We start from the raw sequence: 27,268 nt of genomic DNA, 5'->3' as shown, positions 1-27,268 counted from the left end.
AAACAACAATCAACGGTAGAGGGGGGACTATACTGTATACTGTACTGGTATGTTCAACAGTTCTACAGAATTGGCACTGGCTCACATGCAATAATTAAAGGTAGCAAAAGGGGGACTATATACAGTACATTCCACGCAGGATTGTCATGTCAGGCTATGGGCTTACACAGGTGCTTACTGCCCCCGGTATGAACTCTGTCAAAGCACCCATCTGGTTCTGGGTAAATTGGGCAGAATGTAAGGGCCAAAACAATCTGTCACAATGGAGGGGAATCACATTAGGACTTGACATTCATATACATTTGTCACACCGGGCCAGTACCAAGTGAAAACTACTGGCCTGGGCCAAGATCACAGGAAAGCAAGTTATGCACCCAGAATTTCATTCGTGGGTGATTTCATGTTTCCTTTTCCGTCTGGGCAAGTACCTTTATATTATGGCCAACCATAAAATCTGATATTTACACTGATTGTTTGGAAAACTAAAATTAAACCATCCCCAACTCAATGAGGGCATATAGCCTTCACATATGAAACAGTTTCAAATGTAACATTCCCCTCCATAAATGAGCCCAATAACATATTGACGAAAAGCAATATCTTTAGGGCCTATACACATAGACACGGGAAGTAAGGGTGCAGAGGGTGCTGCAGCAACCCCTGATAAATCGTAATATATAAAAACATCATTTTTAATTGGTGAACTCATCTATTTTTTTTATGTATTACTCCTCTATTAGCAGAGAAAAATACTCCTCAGCACCCCTGACAGGACCCAAAACATCTTCCTGCTGTCATGTCTATACATGATCCATATTAACAGGCAGGTGAGCTAGTTAAGCAATAAGCATTATCACCTGTAGCCTGATGCAGCATCGTGACTACATGGTTGAAGCATGGGGTTGCTCCTCTGCATTGTTTACCCCAATGGGCTAACCATTACATAGATCACAGTTTCTAAATATGATCTTGTTGCTTGTTTAATGTCCTATAAAAAATAGCATTGGCATATATGCCTTCAATTTATGCATTTGGAATGGCCAACGTGCCTGGTGGTTCATTTTTTTATTGTCATGCCAGACACTAAAGAGTGTCTGAGAAATAAATCATACAGCACTGGAAAATTGCGATGCCGCTCTTTTCAATATTCACCCTCAAAACACTTGTCTTTTCCATACATTGCATTTAAAAAATGTGTGCAGGGACTGGGCTTATTATCAAATCAAATTGTATTTGTCACATGTGCCGAATACAACAGGTGTGGTAGACCATACCGTGAAATGCTTACATAGAACATTAGAACACATTTCATTCTGCACAACAATCAGCTTTGTGAGGAGTTGCTCGCGCTTGCCACCCAACAGTTGAAATTCAGCTGATAAATAAACAACCTAGTTCATTGACAACTTCGGGAATTAATCTGTTTTTAATCAATTATATAGACTACATAATTGCATTATTACAAAATGCATTGTTATTTCTTCCTGTAGGCTATTTAGCCAACAAGTGATTTGTGTCAATAATGTTCATGTCTTAGAAAGAAAACCCTTTTACAATTATGTTAGCACAGCTGAAAACTGTTGTTCTGATTAAAGAAGCAATAAAACTGGCCTTCCTTAGACTAGTTGAGTATCTGGAGCATCAGCATTTGTGGGTTTGAATACAGGCTCAAAATGTCCAGAAACAAAGAGCTTTCTTCTGAAACTCGTCAGTCTATACTTGTTCTGAGAAATGAAGGCTATTCCATGCGAGAAATTGCCAAGAAACTGAAGATCTCATCATACAACACTGTGTACTACTCACTTCACAGACCAGCGCAATCTGGCTCTAACCAGAATAGAAAGAGGAGTGGGAGGCCCCGGTGCACAACTGAGCAAGAGGACAAGTACATTAGAGTGTCTAGTTTGAGAAACAGACGCCTCACAAGTCCTCAACTGGCAGCTTCATTAAATAGTACGCTCAAAACACCAGTCTCAACATCAACAGTGAAGAGGCGACTCCGGGATGCTGGCCTTCTAGGCAGAGTTGCAAAGAAAAAGCCATATCTCACAGACTGGCCAATAAAAAGAAAAGATTAAGATGGGCAAAAGAACACAGACACTGGACAGAGGAACTCTGCCTAGAAGGCCAGCATCCTGGAGGTGCCTCTTCACTGTTAACGTTGAGACTGGTGTTCTGCGAACCCACAAATGCTGATGCACTCAGTACATAAAAATGTACTGAGTGCAAGACAGTGTTATTTCTTATTTGCATTTTTAATGAGGATCTGTCTCTTTGCAATAACAAACTCTTCCATTCCCCAAGCACTATCTAGATATTGTCAACGGCTGGGTGACTCTAGACAGGGAATATCCTCCCTCTCCCCTCTGTTGCCAATGAATTATTCATATCTGGCTTTAAAAATAAAGAATATATATATTACTCTTAGAGGGAGAACTAGAACTGGCCACAAGAGAAAGCACCTTTTTAGGGACTGGACAAGGGCAGGTCTAGTGCTTTCAAACTGGAGAAGGTAAGACTATTTCCATCTATGATGATGAATCATGAGTTTGTAATATGCAATAACAATGCTAAGGTTGGAGATTTATTTGTATTTATTTTTTACTATTCACACCTTTCAGAGTAAGATTTGTGCAGTGGCCACTTAAAGTACGTGGTAAGAACGTGGCAGCAATATAGTTTGGCTCAGCCCAGTAGAAGCCAATTGAGAAGATCCTCATCCAGGAATGATAGTTGAGCTACAACTAATTCACCTGTATGACTGCGGCAGGTAGCCTAGCGGTTAAGCACATTAAAGGTTGCTGGTTCAATTCCCCCAGCTGACTAATTGAAAAATCTGCTGATGTGCCCATGAGCAATGCACTTAGCCCTAATTTCTCCTGGATAAGAGTGGCAAAAAATTATGCATAAACCACCCATATAGAAAATCTATACCAATAAAAGCAATCTTCATTGTGAATTGGGGCCTGCCTCTCCAGTGTGCAGTGTGCGTGTGTGTGAAGCTAGGGACCAACCAACATGATGGCTGGGGAAATGTCAGAGAAGCGCAGAGATTAGTTCCAGCAGAGTGGTCCATGTTTTTCTATGCATCCTTTATCCCTGTCTGAGCTGCTGACAGGATCATGCTAATCCAAAGGACCTCTAAGGCTGCGTTCCAAATAGCATCATATTCCATTTATAGTGCACTTTTGACCAGGGGACATATATTATTTGGGATGCAGCCTCAGTTCCAACAGAGACCAAAAACCACTGTGCTTGTATACGTGTTTGAGATTCACTAATCACTACATTGTGATTCATGCAGTCGAACTGTGAAGAATCACTGATCTACAAATCCCCACCTTGTATCCCAAATAAATGTACTTTATGTAATCAAGATTAGCAATTCTGCACCTCGCCTTGCTTAAACAGATCCCCTGGAACATGCTGACACTCTCTCTTTGATCCACAATCTGGTGGTAGCTACATTCCTCTGCTGAGACTTACAGTAAGGAGATCTCAGGGACCATTGATAGGCGAAGACATAGGACAGTCAAGTCAGTTGGGACCATATGGACTATATCAGGGGTTCCCAAAACGTTTCACTCAGGCCCCGCTTCCAGAATTTGCGAACATCATCCCCCCCCCCCCCCCCCCCTATTTCTATGGGCACAAGCACTGTTCATGACACAAACTGTTCACACCCCTCTTCATGGCGGAGAGAAAATATTGCAGGTTTAAAGCTTTTTTTCCTGTAATTCTATACATTTTGACATGTCTAATGTGTATTCATTTGATATTTGAACATTACTACAAAATCTATGGGCTAAAAAACCTAGCTAAAAAACATTAGCTGACATGGGCTAGTTATCTGGACATTCTGACAAGTTATATATTTTTTAAATATATTTTATTTTATTATTATTATTTTCCCCTAACCCTACCATCACTCCCTTAATTTGAATAAACTAATGGACAACAACACTTAGGATTCTACATTGAGCTTATACATACTATATACAGTGCATTCGGGAAAGTATTCAGAACCCTTGACATTTTCCACATTTTGTTACGTTACAGCCATAATCTAAAATTGATTAACTGAAAATTGTTCCTCATCAATCAACACACAATACCCTATAATAACACAATGAAAACAGGTTTTTAGAAATGTTTGCAAATTTCAATAAAAAAAATAAATGAAATACCTTATTTAAATAAGTGTTTAGACCCTTGCTATGAGACTGTAAATTGAGCTCAGGTGCATCCTATTTCCATTGATTATCCTTGAGATGTTTTTACAACTTGATTGGAGTCCACCTGTGTTAAATTAAATTGATTGGACCTGATTTGGAAACGCACACACCTGTCTATATAAATTCCCACAGTTGACAATGCATATCAGAGAAAAAACCAAGCCATGAGGTTGAAGGAATTGACCATAGAACGCTGAGACAGGATTGTGTTGAGGCACAGATAATGGGAAGGGTACCAAAAAATGTCTGCAGCATTGAAGGTCCCCAAGAAGACAGTGGCTTCCATCATTCTTAAATGGAAGAAGCTTGGAACCACCAAGACTCTTCCTAGAGCTGGCCGCCAGGCCAAACCGAGCAATCGGGGGAGAAGGGCCTTGGTCAGGAAGGTGACCAAGAACCTGATGGTCACTCTGATAGAGCTCCAGAGTTCCTCTGTAGAGATGGGAGAACCTTCCAGAAGGACAACCATCTCTGCAGCACTCCACCAATCAGGCCTTTATGGTAAAGTGGCCAGACGGAAGCTACTCCCCAGTAAAAGGCACATGACAGCCCGCTTGGAGTTTACCAAAAGACACCTAAAGGACTCTCAGACCATGAGAAACAAAATTCTCTGGTCTGATGATACCAAGATTGATCTCTTTGGCCTGAATGCCAAGCGTCACATCTGGAGGAAACCTGGCACCATCCCTACGGTGAAGCATGGTGGTGGCAGCATCATGCTGTGGGATGTTTTTCAGGGCCTGGGAGACTAGTCAGGATCGAGGGAAAGATGACCGGAGCAAAGTACAGAGAGATCCTTGATGAAAACCTGCTCCAGAGCACTCAGAACCTCAGAATGGGGGTGAACGTATACTTTCCAACAGAACAACAAATCTAAGCACACAGCCAATACAACGCAGGAGTGGCTTTTGGACAAGTCTCTGAATGTCCTTGAGTGGCCCAGCCAGAGTCCGGGCTTGAACCCCATCGAACATCTCTGGAGAGACCTGAAAATAGTTGTGCGGCGACGCTCCCCATCCAACCTGACAGAGCTTAAGAGGATCTGCAGAGAAGAATGGGAGAAACTCCCCCAAATACAGGTGTGCCAAGCTTGTAGCCTCCAGAAGACTGGAGGCTGTAATCGCTGCCAAAGGTGCTTCAACAAAGTACTGAGTAAAGGGTCTGAATACTTATATAAATGTGATATTATTTTTTTTAATCTATAAATGTAGATTTATTAAAAAAAACGTTTTTTGCTTTGTCATTATGGGGTATTGTGTGATGAGGGGGAAAAACTATTTAATCAATTTTAGAATTTTAGAATAAGGCTGTAATATAACAACATATGGAAAAAGTCAAGGGTTCGGAATAGTTTCCGACTGCACTGTATATTTAACGGACACAGTTCTGTTTTCCATATATTTTTCAACTGTGCTTTTATGTTTCACAAAAGATCTGAACCTTTCTATTCTCAAATATTCTACAAATTATACATTTTAAGGAGAATCATTTTTGCTAAGAGTATTAGTATATTATTGATCAATTGACTTTAACTTTTTGAATCACCCAGCAGTGCTATTTGCAGATTCAGCTCCAAGAAAATTTTACAATTCTTCAGCCATTCCTGAACCTGCGACCAAAAACAAGCTACATATCGACAGTACCAAAACAAATTGTCTAATGATTCTGTCTCTTCTAAGAAAAATCTGCAGAGCTGGGATAGTTGTATCCCCCATATATATATAAATACAGTATATATAACATTCTATTGGTTGCAAGAATTTTGTATAATAATTTAAATGGGAAAACTAAGTTTTGAATCTAGTGTTATGTGTATCAGTTCATGACTGAGACCTTTAGTGAGAGGTCTTATGCTTCAATATGTAATAATTTCTGCCCTCAGAAATGTAATTCCTGCCATTACGAATAAAATGTAATATTTTTTGCTCATATAATTTAAAGTTGCTAGGTGTAGGCTAGGCCATGAGCAAAATAGGTAAACTGGGATATGACTAAAGAGTTCAATCAGGGTGATTTTTCTACAAACCATCAGTCCTATATATGATATCATTTACAAAGATTATGCCTTTTTATCAATTTTTTTATTTTTTTTATCAGTTAGTATATTTGAGTTTAACCATCATATTTTTTGTAATATTTGATTGGTCTTTTCTGGTGGATTAAACTGAAATTGCAACCAACTTCCTATAGCTTGTTTTAAAAATAGTGATATGTTGGAGATTATTTTATTTTCAAATAATTGAAAGTGGGAGGTTGTAATCTGAATAAAGCGAAAATGGCCATTCTTGAACATGGGGTTAGACATGCTTACTTTTCTGCTGGAGAACCAGTTCGGATTTAAGTATAATTTTTGTATGACTGAAACCTTTAGTGAGAGGTCTAATGCTTTAATATTTAATCATTTCTGCCCTCTGAAATGTAATTTTGGAGGGAAAAATGTACTTGCTGTTCCAAATAAAATTGAAAATGTTTTGCTCATTTAATTTAAAGTTGCTAGGTGTAGACAAGGCCATAAGCAAATAGGTAAAGTGGGATATGACTAAAGAGTTAAATCAGGGTGATTTTTCCACAAATAGACAGGTATTTTCCTTTCCACTGTATGTATGTCCACTTCACCGTCAGACCATTTTATTGGTAAACTACACGGTAATGTATAAGTTGTACTTTTTTTGTGATCCAATATGTAATATAGTAGACTTATCATTTGGTTGTAATCCAGAGGTTAGAAAAAAATATCTAGTTTATCTATAAGGCTGTGGAGGCATCCAAATAGTGGATTTAAAAGAACATGAATCATCCACGTACAATGACACCTTTGTTTTTAAGCCCTAGACCATGATATTATTGTTGGATCTGATTTTAATAGCTACAATTTCGATGGTTATAATAAATTGATATGCTAATAGTGGACAACCTTGCTTTACTCCTCTTGACAGTTTAATACTTTCAGAAGTAGCCATTGTTTACTAATTTACAAATTGGGTTACTATACATAACTTTAACCCATTGTATAAGATTCTCCAAAATTGACATATTCCAGGCATTTATATATAAATTCCAGTCGTACTTAATCAAAAGCCTTTTCAAAGTCAGCTATGAATACCAGGCCTGGTTTCCCAGATATTTCATAGCGTTCTATTGTTTCCAGTACTTGTCATATATTATCTCCAATGTATCGTCCATGTAAAAAACCTGTCTGATTAGGAAGAATAATATCAAACAATACCTTTTTAATTCTATGCGCTATGCACTTTGCTAGAATTTCTGCATCGCAACACTGAAGTGTAAGGGACCTCCATTTTTTTTAATGGACTGTATCTTTATATTTACCACTTAGGTCCTGTTTCTGTAATAATGAAGTCAGACCTTCTTGTTGAGTATCTGAAAATCCTCTGAGTACATCAAAAAAGTTTTGGTATACCTCCACTGGTATGCCATCCAGCCCTGGAGTTTTCCCAGACTTAAAGCCTTTAATTGCATCAAGAAGTTCCTCCTCTGTAATTTGGCCTACACATGAGTCTTTCTGTACAGCTGTTCATTTTACATTATTAATAGGGGGGGAAATCCCCTTAACTCTGGCAAGTGGAGATGGAGGAGACTGAAATGAAAACAAATGCTTTGCTTCCTCTTTCAAAATATTGTTTGGTGAATCATAGGTAACAAATTTCAGTAAATCATTTTGGGTACCATGTGTATGTTGAAGATTTTTTTTTTTTTGTGAATTTTTCCCCATATTCCTCCAGTTTGCTTGATTACAATATATTACACTTGATCTTTCTTGAATAAGTTACTCCATTTATTTTGGCCATTTATTCTGGCCTATATAGCCAGGACGCAGAGTGTTTGACTAAACAGAATATACCTTTATAGGTGTAATATTCCCTGTGAGGTACAGGGACAGTTTAATCACGTGACCTTGCTGGGAATCTTGAAAGGCATGTCAAACACAGCATTATCAGGCCAACCATTTTTTACAACTGACAAGTTCAATCTGAATCTCTTTCATTCTCTTTTCCACAGATATCAATTGTATAGGCCTATAACATATTTTTACAACTGCACAGTAATTTTCTAAATGAGTATGCTACACTGAAGAGAAAATAATTTTCTGGCTTTCAAGGATATGACTGAAAAGTGTGCAGCAGAGGAGGATTGGCTCATAGTAATTGCTGGAATGGAATTAATGGAAGGGAGCCAAATGTGGTTTCCATACATTTGATGTGTTCGATACCGTTCCATTTATTCCATTCCAGCCATTTCAATGAGCCTGTCCTCCTATAGCTCCTCCCTCCAGCCTCCACTGGTGTGCAGATACAGTCAATACCTCTAAATATACAGTTTGACAATAATACTAAAATCCCAGAAGATTATCTCAAGATTACTTTATGTCTTTATAAAATTGCTTTATTGAGCTGGGGTACTAAATCAGTTAAGACTTTTTTGTTAATTTCCCATCAAAGAAGTAAATTGCAGCATGAGCCTAAGATCTGGAAAGGTCTTCCCTTGCTCGAGGATTGTTTTTTGCACACACATGTCTTATTTGTGTCAAGTAGTTGACAAATCCAATTGTCCATCTTATCATTTTAGACATTTTTCGCCTCACATAAGATATTTTTGTCCCTAGGTCCGATGAGCATAAGCGATGGATGAGCTGTTCAGATCAGACCCTTAATTACAAGGACATTTTAAATCACACATTGGTCCCTGATAAACAGCAGTCACGATCACGCTAGTTTTCGTTTAGGGAGAGACTGAGACAACCATAGAATTATGAATTAGAATACTAGAATGGACAGGAACCTTCTTCTGATGGTCTAAAGGTCAGCCATTTTGAGCAGGGAGTTGGTCAAACATGGTTAGCCAGTGCTGTGATAAGATATTGTGTAAAATAATTAATTTTAAGAATGTATCTGCACTGTGTTTGTTAGCTAGCCAGCCAGTTTAAGAGGAATGATTCCATAAATTTTTCAAACGCAGACCGTTCCATTGACCAGATTGGCGCACATTCAACAAAGTGCTAACTCCCTTTCGTATAAGCTGGTTAGCATAGCTAGAATACAGAAATCGGTGGTGGCAGTCAACATAATTTTGAACTATCATGCAGTTGATTGGTGACAATGACATGAGCATGTGTTGGGGTTGACTACCATACAAGCCTTACACTCAGATTTTTACCTCAACATAGTGTGAAATACACATTTAAACAATAGTCCTAAACGTAGGCTAATTTTCCGGGGGCAATGAGGATATTCAGTATCTTTCCCCCACAGCCATTTCCCCCACACATTTCCATGGCAATTCCATTGTTTTGGTCGAGTTCAACTGACCTCTTTACAGCATCTACAGTATGCCAACAATCCATTCAAACAATGAAGTCAATTCACAGCTATACAATGGCTGAAATCAGCTGATGATAGGACTTAGACAAGTTGTAAATGCAACAAGTACTGATATTGTATCATATAAGGGAATGAATGTTATTTATAATAGGCGTTACATGGAGAAAATCAAACCTTTCTGAAATGAAAGTGGGTGGCCCTCCCTTCAGCAAAATATATTTTACCTAAACCCTCCATGAACGCTTGAAAAAAAACAAGAGAATCTCCCTACACCCAAAATAATAATTGAAACAAAGTGGATAGCAGAGAACATGTAAAGTATAATATTTTCCCTTACTTCTTGGACAGACCAGAGACTTACATATGCAGTTTTAGAAACGGTTCTTTGACCTGTAAAAACGACATGGCAACGCAGGAATTTGCAAGGTTGTGGATTCGCAGACCACCGTGGACAAGAGTAGGGGTGAAAATATCTCCTTTATACCAAAAGCATTGCATTGATCTATTATCGTCTTTGCGTGTCCGAGAAAAAATTGCCTTTTATAAATATGTGAAACAATTCTGTGTAATTTTACATATTAGCAGAATATTCTTTTTTTTATACGCCACAAACTACAGAAATTACAGGCTAAGAATGGACAGCGAGATCGGCCTATGTGTTGATCTTATTCTATTCGTAGAAATGCCAAATACGTGTCTTGTTTGCAACAAAACTGTGCCTGTTTGCAAATAATTCAATCTGACACGTCATTGGGAATTGAAGAGGGGTCATTTCAAAAGTTAGGCCTACCTTTCCACCTCAGACATAATACCGACGCAGAAAATGGTAAGCTTTACCTGCTGGCTACTCTTCTTTCATGGCTTAACCCAATGAGAGAAGGTCAATAGTGTTTCCCTAAAATCTGTCTGGGTTTAAACATCTATTGTACAGAAAGTGTATAGCTTAATCAATTGACAGTGACAGAACTAGATTAGTTCCCAAGCAAAGTCAGCCTCTGAATGTCAAAGAAACTAAACAATGATATCCCCATTATGCATCGGAGTCACGTCTTGCCCGGGTATTTTACAGCTTGTTTCTCGCATAAAGAATCACGGACCAAAGCGATGTTATAGATGACTTTATATATACGGATCCGTTTATTTATATGCACCATGAGCTGTCCATTTCCGATTGATTGTGCCGCGGCTGCTGCTTCAAGTTTCAGCACCACAATGTAAATTACTCGAATCTGGCTTATTGTGAGGTCAATAACTGTGATAAATACCTAATGGGCAAGAAACATATTGTTTTTAATCAAATATATTATAGTAGTGGCCAGCTATTAAGTTGACCTCCGGTCCTCCTCATCTTTTCCCTCTCCTTCTCAAACTGAACAGAACATAGACTATAGGCTTTTCCGCGCGCATGGACTAGGCTTAATCAAAATGTATTTTGATCCTGAACTGCCACCATAGCCCTACACAGAACAGAAGCAACGAACCGCCCTTGCTGTCTCTGCCTGGCCGGTTCCCCTCTCTCCACTGGGATTCTCTGCCTCTAACCCTATTACAGGGGCTGAGTCACTGGCTTACTGGTGCTCTTTCATGCCGTCCCTAGGAGGGGTGTGTCACTTGAGTGGGTTGAGTTACTGACGTGATCTTCCTGTCTGGGTTGGCGCCCCCGCTTGGTTTGTGCTGTGGTGGAGATCTTTGTGGGCTATACTCGGCCTTGTCTCAGGATGGTAAGTTGGTGGTTGAAGATATCTCTCTAGTGGTGCGGGGGCTGTGCTTTGGCAAAGTGGGTGGGGTTATATCCTTCCTGTTTGGCCCTGTCCGGGGGTATCATCGGATGGGGCCACAGTGTCTCCTGACCCCTCCTGTCTCAGCCTCCAGTATTTATGCTGCAGTAGTTTATGTGTCGGGGGGCTAGGGTCAGTTGGTTATAGCTGGAGTACTTCTCCTGTCTTATCCGGTGTCCTGTGTGAATTTAAGTATGCTCTCTCTAATTCTCTCCTTCTCTCTTTCTTTCTCTCTCTCGGAGGACCTGAGCCCTAGGACTATGCGTCAGGACTACCGGGCATGATGACTCCTTGCTGTCCCCAGTCCACCTGCCCTTGCTGCTGTTCCAGTTTCAACTGTTCTGCCTGCGGCTATGGAACCCTGACCTGTCCACCGGACGTGCTACCTGTCCCAGACCTGCTGTTTTCAACTCTCTATAGACAGCAGGAGCGGTAGAGATACTCTTAATGATCGCCTATGAAAAGCCAATTGACATTTACTCCTGATTACTATTTGACCACGCTGGTCATTTATGAACATTTGAACATCTTGGCCATGTTCTGTTATAATCTCCACCCGGCACAGCCAGAAGAGGACTGGCCACCCCTCATAGCCTGGTTCCTCTCTAGGTTTCTTCCTAGGTTTTGGCCTTTCTAGGGAGTTTTTCCTAACCGCCGTGCTTCTACACCTGCATTGCTTGCTGTTTGGGGTTTTAGGCTGGGTTTCTGTACAGCACTTCGAGATATTAGCTGATGTACGAAGGGCTATATAAAATAAACTTGATTGATTGAACAGCCATTGGTTAAGCAGCACACAAAAACGTTTTTGATCAGCAAGAGTTGGAATATCCATTGCAGTGTGTAATGCAGCCTAGTTTTATTTAAACCATCCCAGCAGCTATCTTAGAAATATAAATATTAACTTTGCTCTATTCTTCTCCGAGCATGCACTTTGTAGCCTATAGCCTATGGATCATTTGATTGAGACCACACTAAATAGCCTATAGGCACACTTGATATTGCGCGCCCATCTGAGATTCAGAGATGAGGGGCGGCATCGAGCACACATCGATATATAGCCTAATAAGCAACTAATTCAAAAAAACTGAGAAATAATTACATTTCATCAACTACAAATTACATGACCCCCCTCTGGACTAGATTTATTTTAAACTAAACCCTCATATTGACTGAAATTGAAAAAGCATGACCCGCGTCCTTTTTGTCCTCCAGGTAACCATTCTGAAAATGTTGATTAATAGGATCTCTATAGAGGCACAGATTATCTATGAAATTGACCAGATACTCAAGTAGCCGCTCTAACAATGAAAATAATGGAAGGCAATCGGGAGAAGGCAAGATCAGGTGGGACCATTCTAGCCAATGACGGCAGATCCGCGTGTGAACAACAGGCACAACTCCGATATAAAGGCTGCATTCCAAACACTTAAAAGACAAACCCTCTCCCCTCAGTCCTCAAATTAAGTGGACACTTCTGATGACGTATCATGACGTCTGACAAGTTAACACTTTTTCTTTTCTTTTTACTTGCAGGGCAAGGGGCGAGGGAAGAATGAATTGGACCGCTCTTTCCCAGAAATTTGGCACTCATTCATCCCACGGTTGTGTTTTCAGTCATCATGGAACTGTTGTGTATGCCTTATATGCGCTACAGTCAATTATGATTGCATTTCATATCTTGGCTAGTAGACAACGCATCCGCAGGCATCTAATGTTAGCCATCCTACTATATCAGGTAAATCTAAAATTACAATGGATTAGTGTGATGTCAGGGAATGTTATGTGCACAAGTTAACGTTTCCAAAAGCTAACCAAACAAAAACATAATTACTTTTATGATAACGTTATGTGTTTGAGCCGTCATCACAATTTCTAACTTATTTACATTCGTTTTTACTCACACTTGCATGTTGACTTTTCCATATTAATGTTGGTTTTTAGGTTTTGGTGGACTTTTCTTAGTGGATGTACAATTATGGGGAATTTAATTATGGGGCATTTCAGGCCTGGAGTGAACATAATTGTACACTCGCATACTCGATCAAAAACGAGGACTGAGGGGCTTACATTGCCCACTTCCCTTTCTTTGTTAATCATTTGGACCAACGACAAAGATGGCCGCGGGGATTCCCCCAACAGCAAAAGGCGAGGGTAAGTGGAGGAAGGTGTGTCTTTTATCAGTTTGCAACGCAGCCAAAGTGTTTTTTCTTCAAGATCCCGAAATGTCACGTGCCCTATTTATCAGTACACTCGTAACAACTTAAGCATTACGACATTTCTATTCAATCACTTGGTAAATGAAAAAAAACGCCACTTGCTGGATAAGATTTTGGGCACAGTTATCTCTCTCGCTTCACCTCTTCCTCTCTGACTGGGGCCAATTGTCTGTCTGTCATCAAATAAGGAAGGCCAAATTTGGCAGCAATGCCCAACGAGGGGTGAGATCATGTTGACTTTGCTCTCAGTGCTGCTGTCCTCAAAAGCGAGATTATGTTTAGCTTTGTTAGCTTTGTTTATTTATCCTTTAAAAGGTTAGCTAGATGGAATATATATATATATATATATATATATGCGAGAAAGGAAGGAATTTATGGCTAAATGGTTAGATGAATGGATCTTGCCCTTCCTGTGCAAATAAAACATTGGCGTCGTTCTGTATACAGGAAGACAGGAGGGTGTTAAGATATTTTTTGTTTTTTACAATGACCTTTTATTTACCAGGAAAGTCAATTAAGAACAAATTCTTATTTACAGCAACAACCTGCTGTTTTGAAAATGTAAGCCCATAGAACCCCCTGCATGAGGGACAGCGGAAGACTTTGTTGTGAGAGGATCCATGAGCGACGTGCTATAGAAAGGCAGATGAGTTCAGTGGAGGGTGAAAAACCACGGGCCATATACCGCAGTTTCTGTCTCTCTGAGCCATCAATGACACTCACTGCACATTTCAAATATGTTCTCCAACCATCATTTGCCATAGACATGAAATATTCACACCCATTTTTCCATATTTTGTTGTGTTACAGCGTGAATTTAAATGGATTATATTGAGATTTTTTTGGTCACTGGCCTACAACCAATACCCCATGTCAAAGTGGAATTATGTTTTTCTACATTTTTACAAATTCATTTTCTTAACAAGTAACATAATAAGTTGCATAGACTCACTGTGTGCAAAAATAGTGTGGAACATGATTTTTGAATGACTACCTCATCTCTGTACCCCACACCTACAATTATCTGTAAGGTCCCTCAGTCGAGCAGTGAATTTCGAACACAAAGACCAGGAAGGTTTTCCACAAAGAAGGCCACCTATTGGTATGTAACCTTTATTTAACTAGGCAAGTCAGTTACGATCAAATTCTTATTTATAATGATGGCCTACACCGGCCAAACCCAGACAACACTGGGTCAATTGTGCACTGCCCTATGGGACTCCCAATCATGGCCGGTTGTGATACAGCCTAGATTCAATTCAGGGTGTCTGTAGTGACGCCTCTAGCACTGAGATGCAGTGCCTGAGACCACAGCGCCACTTGGGAGATGGATCAACCACATTGTAGTTACTCCACAATACTAACCTAATTGACAGAGTGAAATGAAGGAAGCCTGTACATAATACAAATATTCCAAAACATGCATCCTGTTTGCAACAAGGCACTAAAGTAATACAGCAAGAAATGTGGCAAAGCAATTCACTTTTTGTCATGAATACGAAGTGTTATGTTTGGGGTAAATCCAATACAACACATTACTGAGTACCACTCTCCATATTTTCAAGCATAGTGTTTACTGTAACTGTAACTATAAATGTATTCTTTTTTAAATTATTATTATTATTTATTTATTTTTTTACCACTTTTTCTCCCCGATTTCGTGATATCCAATTGCTAGTTACAGTCTTGCCCCATCGCTACAACTCCCGTACGGACTCAGGAGAGGCAAAGGTCGAGATCCATGTGTCCTCCGAAACACAACCCTGCCAACACTCACTGCTTCTTGACACACTGCTTGCTTAACCTGGAAGCCAGCCGCACCAATGTGTTGGAGGAAACACTGTACAACTGGTGACCGGAAGTCAGCTTGCAGGCGCCTGGCCCACCACAAGGAGCCGCTAGAGCATCCCAGCCGGCCAAACCCTCCCCTAACCCGGACAACGCTGGGCCAATTGTGCACCACCTCATGGGTCTCCCGGTCACACCAGGGTCTGTAGTGACGCCTCAAGCACTGCGATGCAGTGCCTTAAACCGCTGCACTACTCGGGAGCGCTATTAAAGTTATTATGTTATCATATAAAGTGTGCATGTTCAACATAGCATGCATATGTCATCGGAGGTCTGTGGAGATCTTCACAATTGCTGTAATAATCTGCTCAGAATCTCGAACGGCATTGAGCACTTGAACCATGTACTTTTATTGTACTCTCAACTGCAACCCAGGTCATTTGGTTATGCTATTAGAAGAATAACAGTGAATTCATCTGTTGTATAAATAAACAAAATATCTGACATTGTATTCCCATTTGAACTTTTATGTGCTTTGGAGCAGAAGGGCAAAAGCTCGCTTGATCTTGTTTATTTTTGACAACTAAACCAAAAATATGCCATTGTTTTTCCATTAGAATGTGGTTGTGCTTTTAGATGGATGAAAGCATAGTGATAACACATTGGAAATTCAACTAACTTTTGGCTGTTTTTTCAGTCGGTGAATATGGTTGTAATCTCATTGATCAACATCTCAACCAAATATTACCCAATTATCCACTTTAAAATGATGTAGTGTGCCCAGTGGGATATGCCATCAAATGTCATATGTATCCTCCATACCATTTGGGCATCAGGAAGAGATGGCCATAAAAATACTAAAGATGAAGAAATGCTCATATCTCAGTGTTCCTGTCCCCCCTGTAATAGCATTAGCTCTTCTGCCATACAGAATCATTCTGTTTTGCGAAAGCACTGCTGGCACCATGAATAATTTCTTGGTGTAATGTATTGTACTAATAAGGCATTATGAGCAAGAAGGGAGAAGGATAATCTGACCATTGTAACCGCTGTTAGTCTTAATTGTGGCTCCTAAGTGAGGCGGAGCAACCCGATATGATCACTTGAATTTATTTTATAGTGGATTATTATTAGGGAACAGTGGAGTGTTTCCAATCTGTCTCCTCTCTGAACAATCAACAGTGCTATAAGGGCAATCTAGAACCAGTCAATCACAGTGAGCAATGATTCCCACTAGCAGGCTTCTCTTCTTTCCCTCCCCAGGCAGACAGTGATAGTTCTTAAAGAGGGGAGGGAAGGGAGGAGGAGGAGAAGAAGGAAAAGGAGGGGTTGGGATGGGGAATAATGCTGGGGATTATTTTCAATATTTTCAATGTAGATCTAATCAGGGTTTGAGTCTTCATCGGGAGAAATGTGTGTGGATGGATGCAAGAACAGATACATTGAGGAAATAATGTGGTTTGTTTGCATTCATAATTTTGCCAAATGAAAAAGCATCACTGCTGTGTAAAGCCCTGTGAGCATTGTGTGTACTCTGAGTATGCTTGCTGAACAGATGCCCATTTCGGTGCTTTTAGTCTACATATTAATATCAGGGATCAGTGTAACTGGCAGAGAGCATGTGTTTATTTGCCCTTTGAAAGCAGTGGGGTTTGGCAATGGGTAGGTCCAGTTTGCTCAATTGGACAGTGAGTGGGCACAAACTGGTCGAATCAACGTTGTTTCAAAAGTAATCTGTCAATATATTGTTGCGTGGAATCTACGTGAAAAATGTTTTTGAGGGTGACATTTTATCCACAGGATTATGTCATCATGGTAACCAATTTTCAACACAGACAAACCTTGTATAAAATATGTCGAATTTGTACCTTTTTAAACAATGTCGGATCTGGGCAAGACCTCCTACTGGAGCTATCCATTTCTTCACGTAGAAAGCCAACTGACATTTATTCCTGATTATTATCTGACCATGCTTGTCATTTATGAACATTTTGAAAATCTTGGCTCTCTCTAATTTTCTCCTTCTCTCTTTCTTTCTCTCTCTCTCTCGGAGGACCTGAGCCCTAGGACCATACGTCAGGACTACCGGGCATGATGACTCCTTGCTGTCCCCAGTCCAACTGGCCTTGCTGCTATTCCAGTTTCAACTGTTTTGCCTGCGGTTATGGAACCGCCACCTGTCCCAGACCTGCTGTTTTCAACTCTTAATGATCGGCTATGAAAAGCCAACTGAAAATTATTCATGATTATTATTTGACCGTGCTTGTCACTTATGAACATTTTGAACATCTTGGCATAGTTCTGTTATAATCTACACCCGGCACAGCCAGAAGAGGACTGGCCACCCCTCATAGCCTGGTTCCTCTCTAGGTTTCTTCCTAGGTTTTGGCCTTTCTAGGGAGTTTTTCCTAGCCACCGTGCTTCTACACCTGCATTGCTTGCTGTTTGGGGTTTTAGGCTGGGTTTCTGTACAGCACTTCGAGATATTAGCTGATGTACAAAGGGCTATATAAAATAAACTTGATTGATTGATTGATTGTCTCCCACCCAGGCTTTCAACCAAGCCCAGCCCTGCTTAGCTTTGATATTTGACACTGACAACTACCAATGTGCTATTGTGAGAAGTTTTTTTGAGCGAGTTGGTGAATAAAGGTTGAAATCTCATTGCTCAACGTCTAAACCAAATTCTACCCACATTTCCATGTTGAAATGACGTGGAGTGGCAAGTGGGATATGACAGAATGACATCAAACATCGCATGAATTTGTATAATTTAAAAAAAAAAGTATTCATGTGAAATATAGGCCAATATTGCACTATGTTTAGGAGGACTATAATATAGCCCATATGTCGTATGTGGAGAATTAACACACACACTGCATAGAATACACAATACATTAACCAGCATGTGTAATTAGGCCATGCATGATTGTATCCATGTTCTGGTGTAAGAGGATAACCAAATTTAAATTAGGCTTACTATACATTCATCGCAGACTGCTTATTGATTTTCTGGGGGGAAGAGAACTTGACCGCACAGAAGACATCCCTCACGAACCAAACACCTGAAATGCATTCGTTTTTCCCGTATTTTACTGAAACCCACTGGCGCGTAATCGTGTCATTGGCGCGACTCGCAAATTCATGATATTCATATTTTGCATTCATATTTTATTAATTACGTTGGAGTAGGGACAGATGCAATAACATTGACACATTGCAATTTACAACAGTAACCTATCTTGCAACACGTTAGCTTGCACGAATGTCCCTAGACAGTAGCCTAACGTCACAAGAAAATCAAATTATTCACAGTGACACGTTCTTTGCAATGACCGAAATAAACTTTCACATTTTACATTGGGCATGTAAGAGCTACCCACTGGGCACACACTTGTTGAATCAACGTTGTTTCCACGTCATTTCAATGAAATTACGTTAAACCAACGTGGAAGAGACGTTATCAATATATAATGATGTGCCCACAGCCTGTGCACAGTGGGTAGCGACCAACCAAGGTCTAACGATCAACAACCCTTACAAATAGTTAGATCCACTCTCAAGGGGCTGTGAATCCATAATTAGACTATAGCCTATTTATCAAAAAGTGTTAATGTTGGCTCATGTTGGCTTATTAAGAGCTCATGTGTTTTATGCTGGACATCAACCTCAAGCAAACCAAGTATCATCCCGATGATGTGTGTCATTTGGCGCTATAAATGTTTTGACTAATGTCACCGAGTAGCTCAGGTGAATAGCCTACATTAGATACATCCTTGTTGTACATTTGAGTCCACTGGTAAGTTTAACTAACTCACCTGTCAACACTGATCACGCACAGGGTCATAATGGAGGCTGTGCAGCACATTACATCCATACCAATGAAGATGTTGCAAAACACCTCCCCAAAAAGCCACTTGCCCCCAGTTAGGTCTGTCACTATAACGAAGGGCATGACAACTATGGCCACGGAGAGGTCTGCCACAGCCAGGGACACAAGAAGATAGTTTGACGGTTGTCTTAATTTTTTCACCACGCAAACAGCTATGACAACCAATGTGTTTCCCATCACAGTGACCGCTGTGATGATAGCCAACATCACTCCGATTATTATCTTCTCTCCACTGCCGAAATCAAGTAGTGTCTCCCCGCACGTATCGTTCCACATGGCTGTTGGACCAGCTGTGACCAGGACGTTATAGAAAAGCTCCAGAGTGCCATTGATAACTTCGGAAACATCCTCTCTCTTATTGGAAGTGGGATCGACGCCCGAAGTATTGAACATTACGAAAACGTGATCCCGGCGGTGATGCAAGGGACACCTCGCCAGTGTACTCCAATTAAGCGCATTCTTGATCAGTAGGCTACGTCTGTGATCTTGGGTCCAGTAGTTTATTGTTTTCCTTTGTAACAAGACAGCCAGTACTGAGAAACATAAGCCCAAACCTTAACACCATGCACAGTCAGAACGTTTCACCTTCCCAAACGAGTGATCCGCGCCTCTCCAAATGCGCAAGAAGAGGCGAAAAACAATGATGAATTTTATGGCCAGCATCGAGTTATCTTCAAAGAAATCTTCCCAGAAAAATCACTAAAACGTCATAAAAAACGTTGCATGTTAAGCTATTTTTAGGTTGATTTCACAACGCGCTTGTTTCCCAGTGTGGCTTAGGGTAGGCTAATTCGCTGACAGATATACATTTTCCCACGAGCGGTTTAGATCCATCTGCGAACGCTCAAACACGAAAATGTGTTCTCAAACATACAAGTCCATGCAAGGTAATTGAATCGTATCAAACATTGAATTACTCATGTACTTAAGGCTATAGGACTTGATGCATGCATGCTATTATGATATATTATTCGATTTTTTTCAGCAGGGAAAAAAGGATTTAATCAAAAAAGCAAACTGATCATATTTACATAATCTCTAATCTTAATTTAGGACAGTAGGTCTACACTGGTTCAAATTGAGGACATCAATGTAGGGTACTAGTGGGTAACTAGCCCCCTGGGGTAACTGCCCACTCTGTAGTTCACTTTAAGACCACAAGATGTCACCAAATTATTTATTCCAAAACTTTCCGTGGCTGCCACTGCTCTTGCTCAACAAAGAATGTCCTCTGTGTTATCACGACTTTTGTTGTCACTACAGATCCGGGTTCGATCCTGGGCTGTGTCGTAGCCGGCCGTGACCGGGAGACGCACGAGGCGATGCACAATTGGCCCAGCGTTGTCCGGTTTAGGGGAGGGTTTGGCCAGCCGGGATGTCCTTGTCCCATCGCGCTCTTGCGACTCCTGTGGCGGGGCGGGTGCATGCACTCTGATATTCCAATTAATATGTTTTTTTAATCATTAAAAACAACTGTCGAAAACCTTTTGCTTCTGAATGTCATTTTAAAGACTGCTGGGATTTAAAGTCTTGCATTTTTAAAATAATATTTAGTGCAATTGTACATAATGTATTGTACGGAAAAGGAACCACTAAGAAAGAACAAAGCAAATTAATGTGCGGGTGAGTTAAAAAGAGAGACTTTTCATCAAAACTCCTCATGGTGCATATATTAATGGTGACATGTGCAAGACCATTTCCCCCCCCATATTTTATTTTATTAATTAAAATTAGACATCTAGACTTAGCTTTTAAGCATTAATTACTAGAGAATGTATAAATTAAACTGATGAAATGGATTTTAACACACTTGTGTGAAACCCTGTGTCATAATCTTCTACTGGGATAACTGGCACCCCGGGGGCAGTTACCCCGGGACTTTAAATAAAAGCCAATTTTCTAAAAACAGCATTTCATGAAATAACAAAAAAAGTGTAAACTGTAGCCATTTATTTCCCTAAGCATGACCTTCATCCACATACCATTTTTTTTCTCCAAACGTTGCTTTTCTGTGTCAGCAATTAGATATTGTTCTAAAGGGGGACAAGTTACCCCCTTGTACCCTACTAGTCTAATATAGGATGGGCCAAGGGCGAAATTGTGGTGTAGATATTTTGGGGGAGAACAGTATACCGGGTCCGTGGGGTATCCCAGATTTTTTATTGTTTTATTTTAAAATGCGTTTCACCTAATTCAACAATTTGACATGATTTATTCTGCCTCTTTTGTGGTATTTTGAGGGGTATTTTGAAAACAGTATAAGTGGAAGGATAAGTGGAAGGCCACCCAACGCCCCAATTAAAAAAAAATATATATATATACTATATATATATATACATATATATATATATATATATATATATATATATATATATATATATATATATATATATATATATATATGGAATGTGTAGGTGTGTCCAATATACAGTACCAGTCAAAAGATTGGACACACCTACTCATTCAAGGGTTTTTCTTTATTTGTACTATTTACTACATTGTATAATAATAGTGAAGATATCAAAACTATGAAAGAACACATATGGAATCATGTAGTAACCAAAAAAGTGTTAAACAAATCAGTGTCAACAGCAAAGCACCTCCTCCTCCATGCTTCACGGTGGAAACCACACATGCGGAGATCATCTGATCACCTACTCTGCGTCTCACAAAGACATGGCGGTTGGAACCAAAATCTTTACATTTGGACTCATCAGACCAAAGGACAGATTTCCACCGGTCTTCTTATTATTGGTGTCCTTTAGTAGTGGTTTCTTCGCAGAAATTGGACCATGAAGGCCTGATTCACGCAGTCTCTGAACAGTTGATGTTGATGTGTGTCTGTTACTTGAACTCTGTGATGCATTTGTTTGTGCTGCAATTTCTGAGGCTGGTCACTCTAATGAACTTATTCTCTGCAGCAGAGGTAACTCTGGGTCTTCCTTTCCTGTGGCGGTCCTCATGAGGGCCAGTTTCATCCTAGCGTTTGATGGTTTTTGCGACTGCACTTTAATAAACTTTCAAAGTTCTTGAAATGTTCTGGATTGACTGACCTTAATGTCTTAAAGTAATGATGGTCTGTCGTTTCTCATTGCTTATTTGAGCTGTTTTTGCCATAATATGGACTTGGTCTTTTACCAAATAGGGCTATCTTCTGCATACCACCCCTACCTTGTTACAACACAACTATTTGTCTCAAACGCATTAAGAAGAAAATAAATTCCACAAATTAACTTTTAACAAGGCACACTTGTTAATTGAAATGCATTCCAGGTGACTACCTCATGAAGCTGGTTGAGAGAATGCAAAGATTGTGCAAAGCTGTCATCAAGGCAAAGGGTGGCTAATCTGAAGAATCTCAAATATAAAATATAATTTGATTTGTTTAACACTTTTTTGGTTACTACATAATTCCATTTGTGTTATTTCATAGTTTTGATGTCTTCACTATTATTCTACAATGTAGAAAACAGTACAAATAAAGAAAAACCCTGGAATGTGTAGGTGTGTCCAAACTTTTGACTGGTACTGTATTTATTTCGGGCATTTCAACACATTTTGCCATGGGGAAGAGAGAAATATGTGCAGTTTTATAATACTAATCAAACATTTTGAGAGAAAAATATTAACGCTGAAAAGCTGCTTTTAACATACTTAATTTTTTGTAAGCAAAACTGTTTAACTCATATTGTAGTTAATTATAAGTCACATTTCATGGAAATCTATATATACATTTTTACGAACTCAGTCAGGGTCTCAACTTACTGTTGAGAGTTAGAATAGTATAATACACAACATTTGGTTGTGCACCAGCAGTTTTTCTCTTGTTATGTGAGACACTGACAGTCATTCAATTAGCCCAAAAACTGAAAACATTTCTCTCCACACTATGGCAATATGGGTAGAATTGCAGGAAAATAGCTGTAAAACTGCTATTTTTCCTATCCGCCCCATGGCAAAATGAGTAGAATTGCATGAAATGAGTTAGAAAATTGCTAAATCTTCTCCCTGTCCCATGGCAAATTGTGTAGAATTGCAGTAAACTTGTTTTAAAACTACAACAATTTCTCTCCACCTGATAGCAAAATGTGTAGAATTGCAGGAAATTAGCTATAAAAGTATTATTTTTTCTCTCTGTTCCATGGAATTGATTATCCTGCCAAAGCCAGGTCATGATTGTTTATAAAGACCATCTTTAGTTGTGTTGGTTTTGAGGTGTCAAGTACATGGTGATTGGAATTAGAATAAACAAAACAAATAAAGACAAGATATCTTGCTTTCTATTAAATACATGGGAAAGGACCTGATTTTCCCATGCAGATGATCTGTGGACAGTGACATTGCAGATCAGACAAGAAACAGTCCTTCTGGTTCCTTCTATGCCACCCCTGGGCATAACAGAGGGCACCTGTTAATAAAAATAAACTGATGAGGAATATTCAGTCAAAACCACTGGAGTTTAAAACATATTATTTTCAACATTGGAAATATGCTGGGGGAGACAGACAGCGTGGACAGGACATAAGGGATAGAGCGCTTCCCAGGCTGTTCACATCATCATCCAGGGAACAGCTGTGGTACGTTAACCCCTTTGGGCCTTGAGAAGGCCAGCTCCTTCCCACATACCACCACTGCCTGGACTGTCTGTCTCTCCCCCGGATGTGATCACCAGCACCCCCTAGGACTTTGCTCGCCATTACCCACTGCTGGGTCTGATGGGCATGCTGGTAATGATGATTGTTGCATTAGATTACCAACAGTGTCTAGTGACAGTGCTTGGCCAGCCCTACTGTCATTGAAATTGCCCCACTTACAATGAGGCACATTATTAATTATTATTATTAATCAATGGTTTGGATGCCAAGGAACGGTGGTACACGTTGTTACCCAGGAAAACAGGGAGGGCACAAGCATTGAGATCTTATGAAAACAACCTGTCAGCAGCCAGTCAGGCTCTTGTAATCGAGAGGAGGGGAGAAGTAGATGTGATTAAATGGGATTTAAGCTGCTCTGGGAGACTGGTGGAACACTCCTGCTGTGGAATTTTATGCAAGAGCGCCAGTTTATGCAGTGGGTGACAGCTCAAACTAACTGTAGATAGTAGCTGCTGATTGGGATGTCACTTTGGCATTGAGACAGTCCGTCGACAAAACAAGTTCAAGGAAATCATGAAAACAAATCTTGTATTTATTTTTGTATTATGGGCCTCTTGTCATGGGTTTTACAAGTGTAGCATATCCTTGCCCCTCTTTGTAGCCAATCAGTCAGCCCAGCAATCTCTGTTCTTTTTGTGACTCCAGGTAATTCATCAATTCCCTAAAACTCTGCCTTTTGTGATACTAGGTTAGAGTGAATTATTTTGTTATCGGAGGTGACTAAATTGGGAGAAATGGGTATAGGAGTCAGTCTGCCCAAGCTACTGAGACTTTGACAGGGTAAAAATAGCTATAAGCATCCTGGCCAATCAAACACAGAGCTCCCTTCTCTACTGTCTTCTCGTTTAACAGCAGATTGTACATTCTGTGGCACAGTTTGTTTGATTATGCTGGCTCATTCTAGGCGAGATGAAGATAAACGTTGTTCATCTCATTTAGTTGCTGGTAAATTGAGGATTATTTGTTTCTGTGACCTTAATCCCCAGACATTATCTGTCAGGGGAAACGGTTCGGGGATGTGAAACAATCACATGATGATGATAACGAATGCCAATAATCAGAGTAATTATAAAAGTTGTATTCAGTGGTTTGTGGCTGTCCAACAGCTTCATCTCCTTGAAGGTAATAATTAACTGGACTAATGTCCAGGATAGGTGATGAATTGATTTCTGATAGGATTGCAAATGATTACATTTGTTGCTTGATAATATTTACAAAGTATGCAAGATCATTAAACCCATCTGGCTCCCGAGTGGCGCAGTGGTCTAAGGCACTGCATCTCAGTGTTAGAGGTGTCACTACAGACCCTGGTTCGATTCCAGGCTGTATCACAAACGGCTGTGATTGGGAGTCTCATAGGGTGGCGCACAATTGGCCTAGTGTCGTCCAGGTTAGGGTTTGGCCGGGGTAGGCCGTTATTGTAAATAAGAATTTATTCTTAACTGACTTGCCTAATCACCAACAAACTATCATCTTCCAAACACACCAAGACAGTTTTGAAGAGGACACAAAAACACCTTTCCCCCTCAGGAGACTGAAAAGATTTGTCATGGGTCCCCAGATCCTGAAAACGTTCTAAAGCTGCACCATCGAGAGCATTCTGATCGGTTGCATCACAGCCTGGTATGGCAACTGCTCGGCATCTGACCTTAAGGCGCTACAGAGGTTAGTGTGTACAGCCCAGTACATCACTGGGGCCAAGCTTTCAGACACCCTGGACCTATATACTAGGCTGTGTCAGACTAAGGCCAAAGAATTATCAAAGACTCCAGTCACCCAAGTCATAGACTGTTCTCTCTGCTACCAAGCGGCCCCGGAGCGCCAAGTCTTAGACCAAAAGGCTCCTTAACAGCTTCTACTAATCAAATGGCCACACGGACTATTTACATTGACCCCCCCCCCCCCCCCCCTTTGTTTTTACAGTGCTGCTACTCACTGTTTACTATCTCTGCATAGTCACTTTACAAATTACCTCGACTAACCTGTACCCCTGTACACAGCCTCGTTATTGTTATGTACATTTATTGTGTTAACTTTTGATTGTTGGTTAAGGGCTTGCAAGTAAGCATTTCACGGTAAGGTCTAGACCTTTGTATTCGGCGCATGTGACAAATAACATTTGATTTGTTACTGTTATTTTATTGTTGTTTTTCTATTTTCTTATTTTTTTTCATTTTAATTTGTATTTATTTTTTGTTTTCATATAGTAAATACTTTCTTAACACTTATGAGGGAAATAAGTATGGCCCACTTGATAACTGCAAACAGACAGTACCAAATCGATTTTAGCTGTTTATATACAGAACAAAAATATATTTTTTGTTTATTTATTTTTATTTCACCTTTATTTAACCAGGTAGGCAAGTTGAGAACAAGTTCTCATTTACAACTGCGACCTGGCCAAGATAAAGCAAAGCAGTTCGACACATACAATAACACAGAGTTATACATGGAGTAAAACAAACATACAGTCAATAATACAGTAGAAAAATAAGTCTATATACAATGTGAGCAAATGAGGTGAGATAAGGGAGATTTGCAGTGGAAGAATGTGCAAAGTAGAAATATAAATAATTCGGTGCAAAGGAGCTAAATAAATAAATACAGTAGGGGAAAAGGTAGTTGTTTGGGCTAAATTATAGATGGGCTATGTACAGGTGCAGTAATCTGTGAGCTACTCTGACAGCTGGTGCTTAAAGCTAGTGAGGGAGATAAGTGTTTCCAGTTTCAGAGATTTTTGTAGTTCGTTCTAGTCATTGGCAGCAGAGAACTGGAAGGAGAGGCGGCCAAAGGAGGAATTGGCTTTGGGGGTGACCAGAGAGATATACCTGCTGGAGTGTGTGCTACAGGTGGGTGCTGCTATGGTGACCAGCGAGCTGAGATAAGGGGGGACTTTACCTAGCAGGGTCTTGTAGATGACCTGGAGCCAGTGGGTTTGACGATGAGTATGAAGCGAGGGCCAGCCAACGAGAGCGTACAGGTCGCAGTGGTGGATAGTATATGGGGCTTTGGTGACAAAATTGATTGCACTGTGATAGACTGCATCCAATTTATTGAGTAGGGTATTGGAGGCTATTTTGTAAATGACATCGCCGAAGTAGAGGATCGGTAGGATGGTTAGATTTACGAGGGTATGTTTGGCAGCATGAGTGAAGGTTGCTTTGTTGCGAAATAGGAAGCCAATTCTAGATTTAACTTTGGATTGGAGATGTTTGAGGTGAATCTGGAAGGAGAGTTTACAGTCTAACCAGACACCTAGGTATTTGTAGTTGTCCACATATTCTAAATCAGAACCGTCCTGAGTAGTGATGCTGGACGGGCGGGCAGGTGCAGGCATCGATCGGTTGAAGAGCATGCATTTAGTT

The 27,268-nt window shown here is 40.1% G+C and overlaps 1 protein-coding gene across 1 annotated transcript in view; it reads right to left on the bottom strand.

The window, feature by feature from the left end:
• The window catches only part of LOC129853452 (5-hydroxytryptamine receptor 7-like), a 38,343-nt gene extending 17,997 nt beyond the window's left edge, over positions 1 to 20,346 (bottom strand). Inside the window, exon 1 of the mRNA XM_055919503.1 lies at positions 19,175 to 20,346. Coding sequence (XP_055775478.1) covers positions 19,175 to 19,641 — 467 coding nt within the window. The 5' untranslated portion in view covers positions 19,642 to 20,346. The remainder of the gene's footprint in view (positions 1 to 19,174) is intronic.
• Positions 20,347 to 27,268: the final 6,922 nt, after the last annotated feature.

Source organism: Salvelinus fontinalis, chromosome 4 (genome assembly GCF_029448725.1).
Source record: "Salvelinus fontinalis isolate EN_2023a chromosome 4, ASM2944872v1, whole genome shotgun sequence".
NCBI lineage: Eukaryota > Metazoa > Chordata > Actinopteri > Salmoniformes > Salmonidae > Salvelinus > Salvelinus fontinalis.
This window is presented reverse-complemented; position numbering and strand designations above follow the sequence as displayed.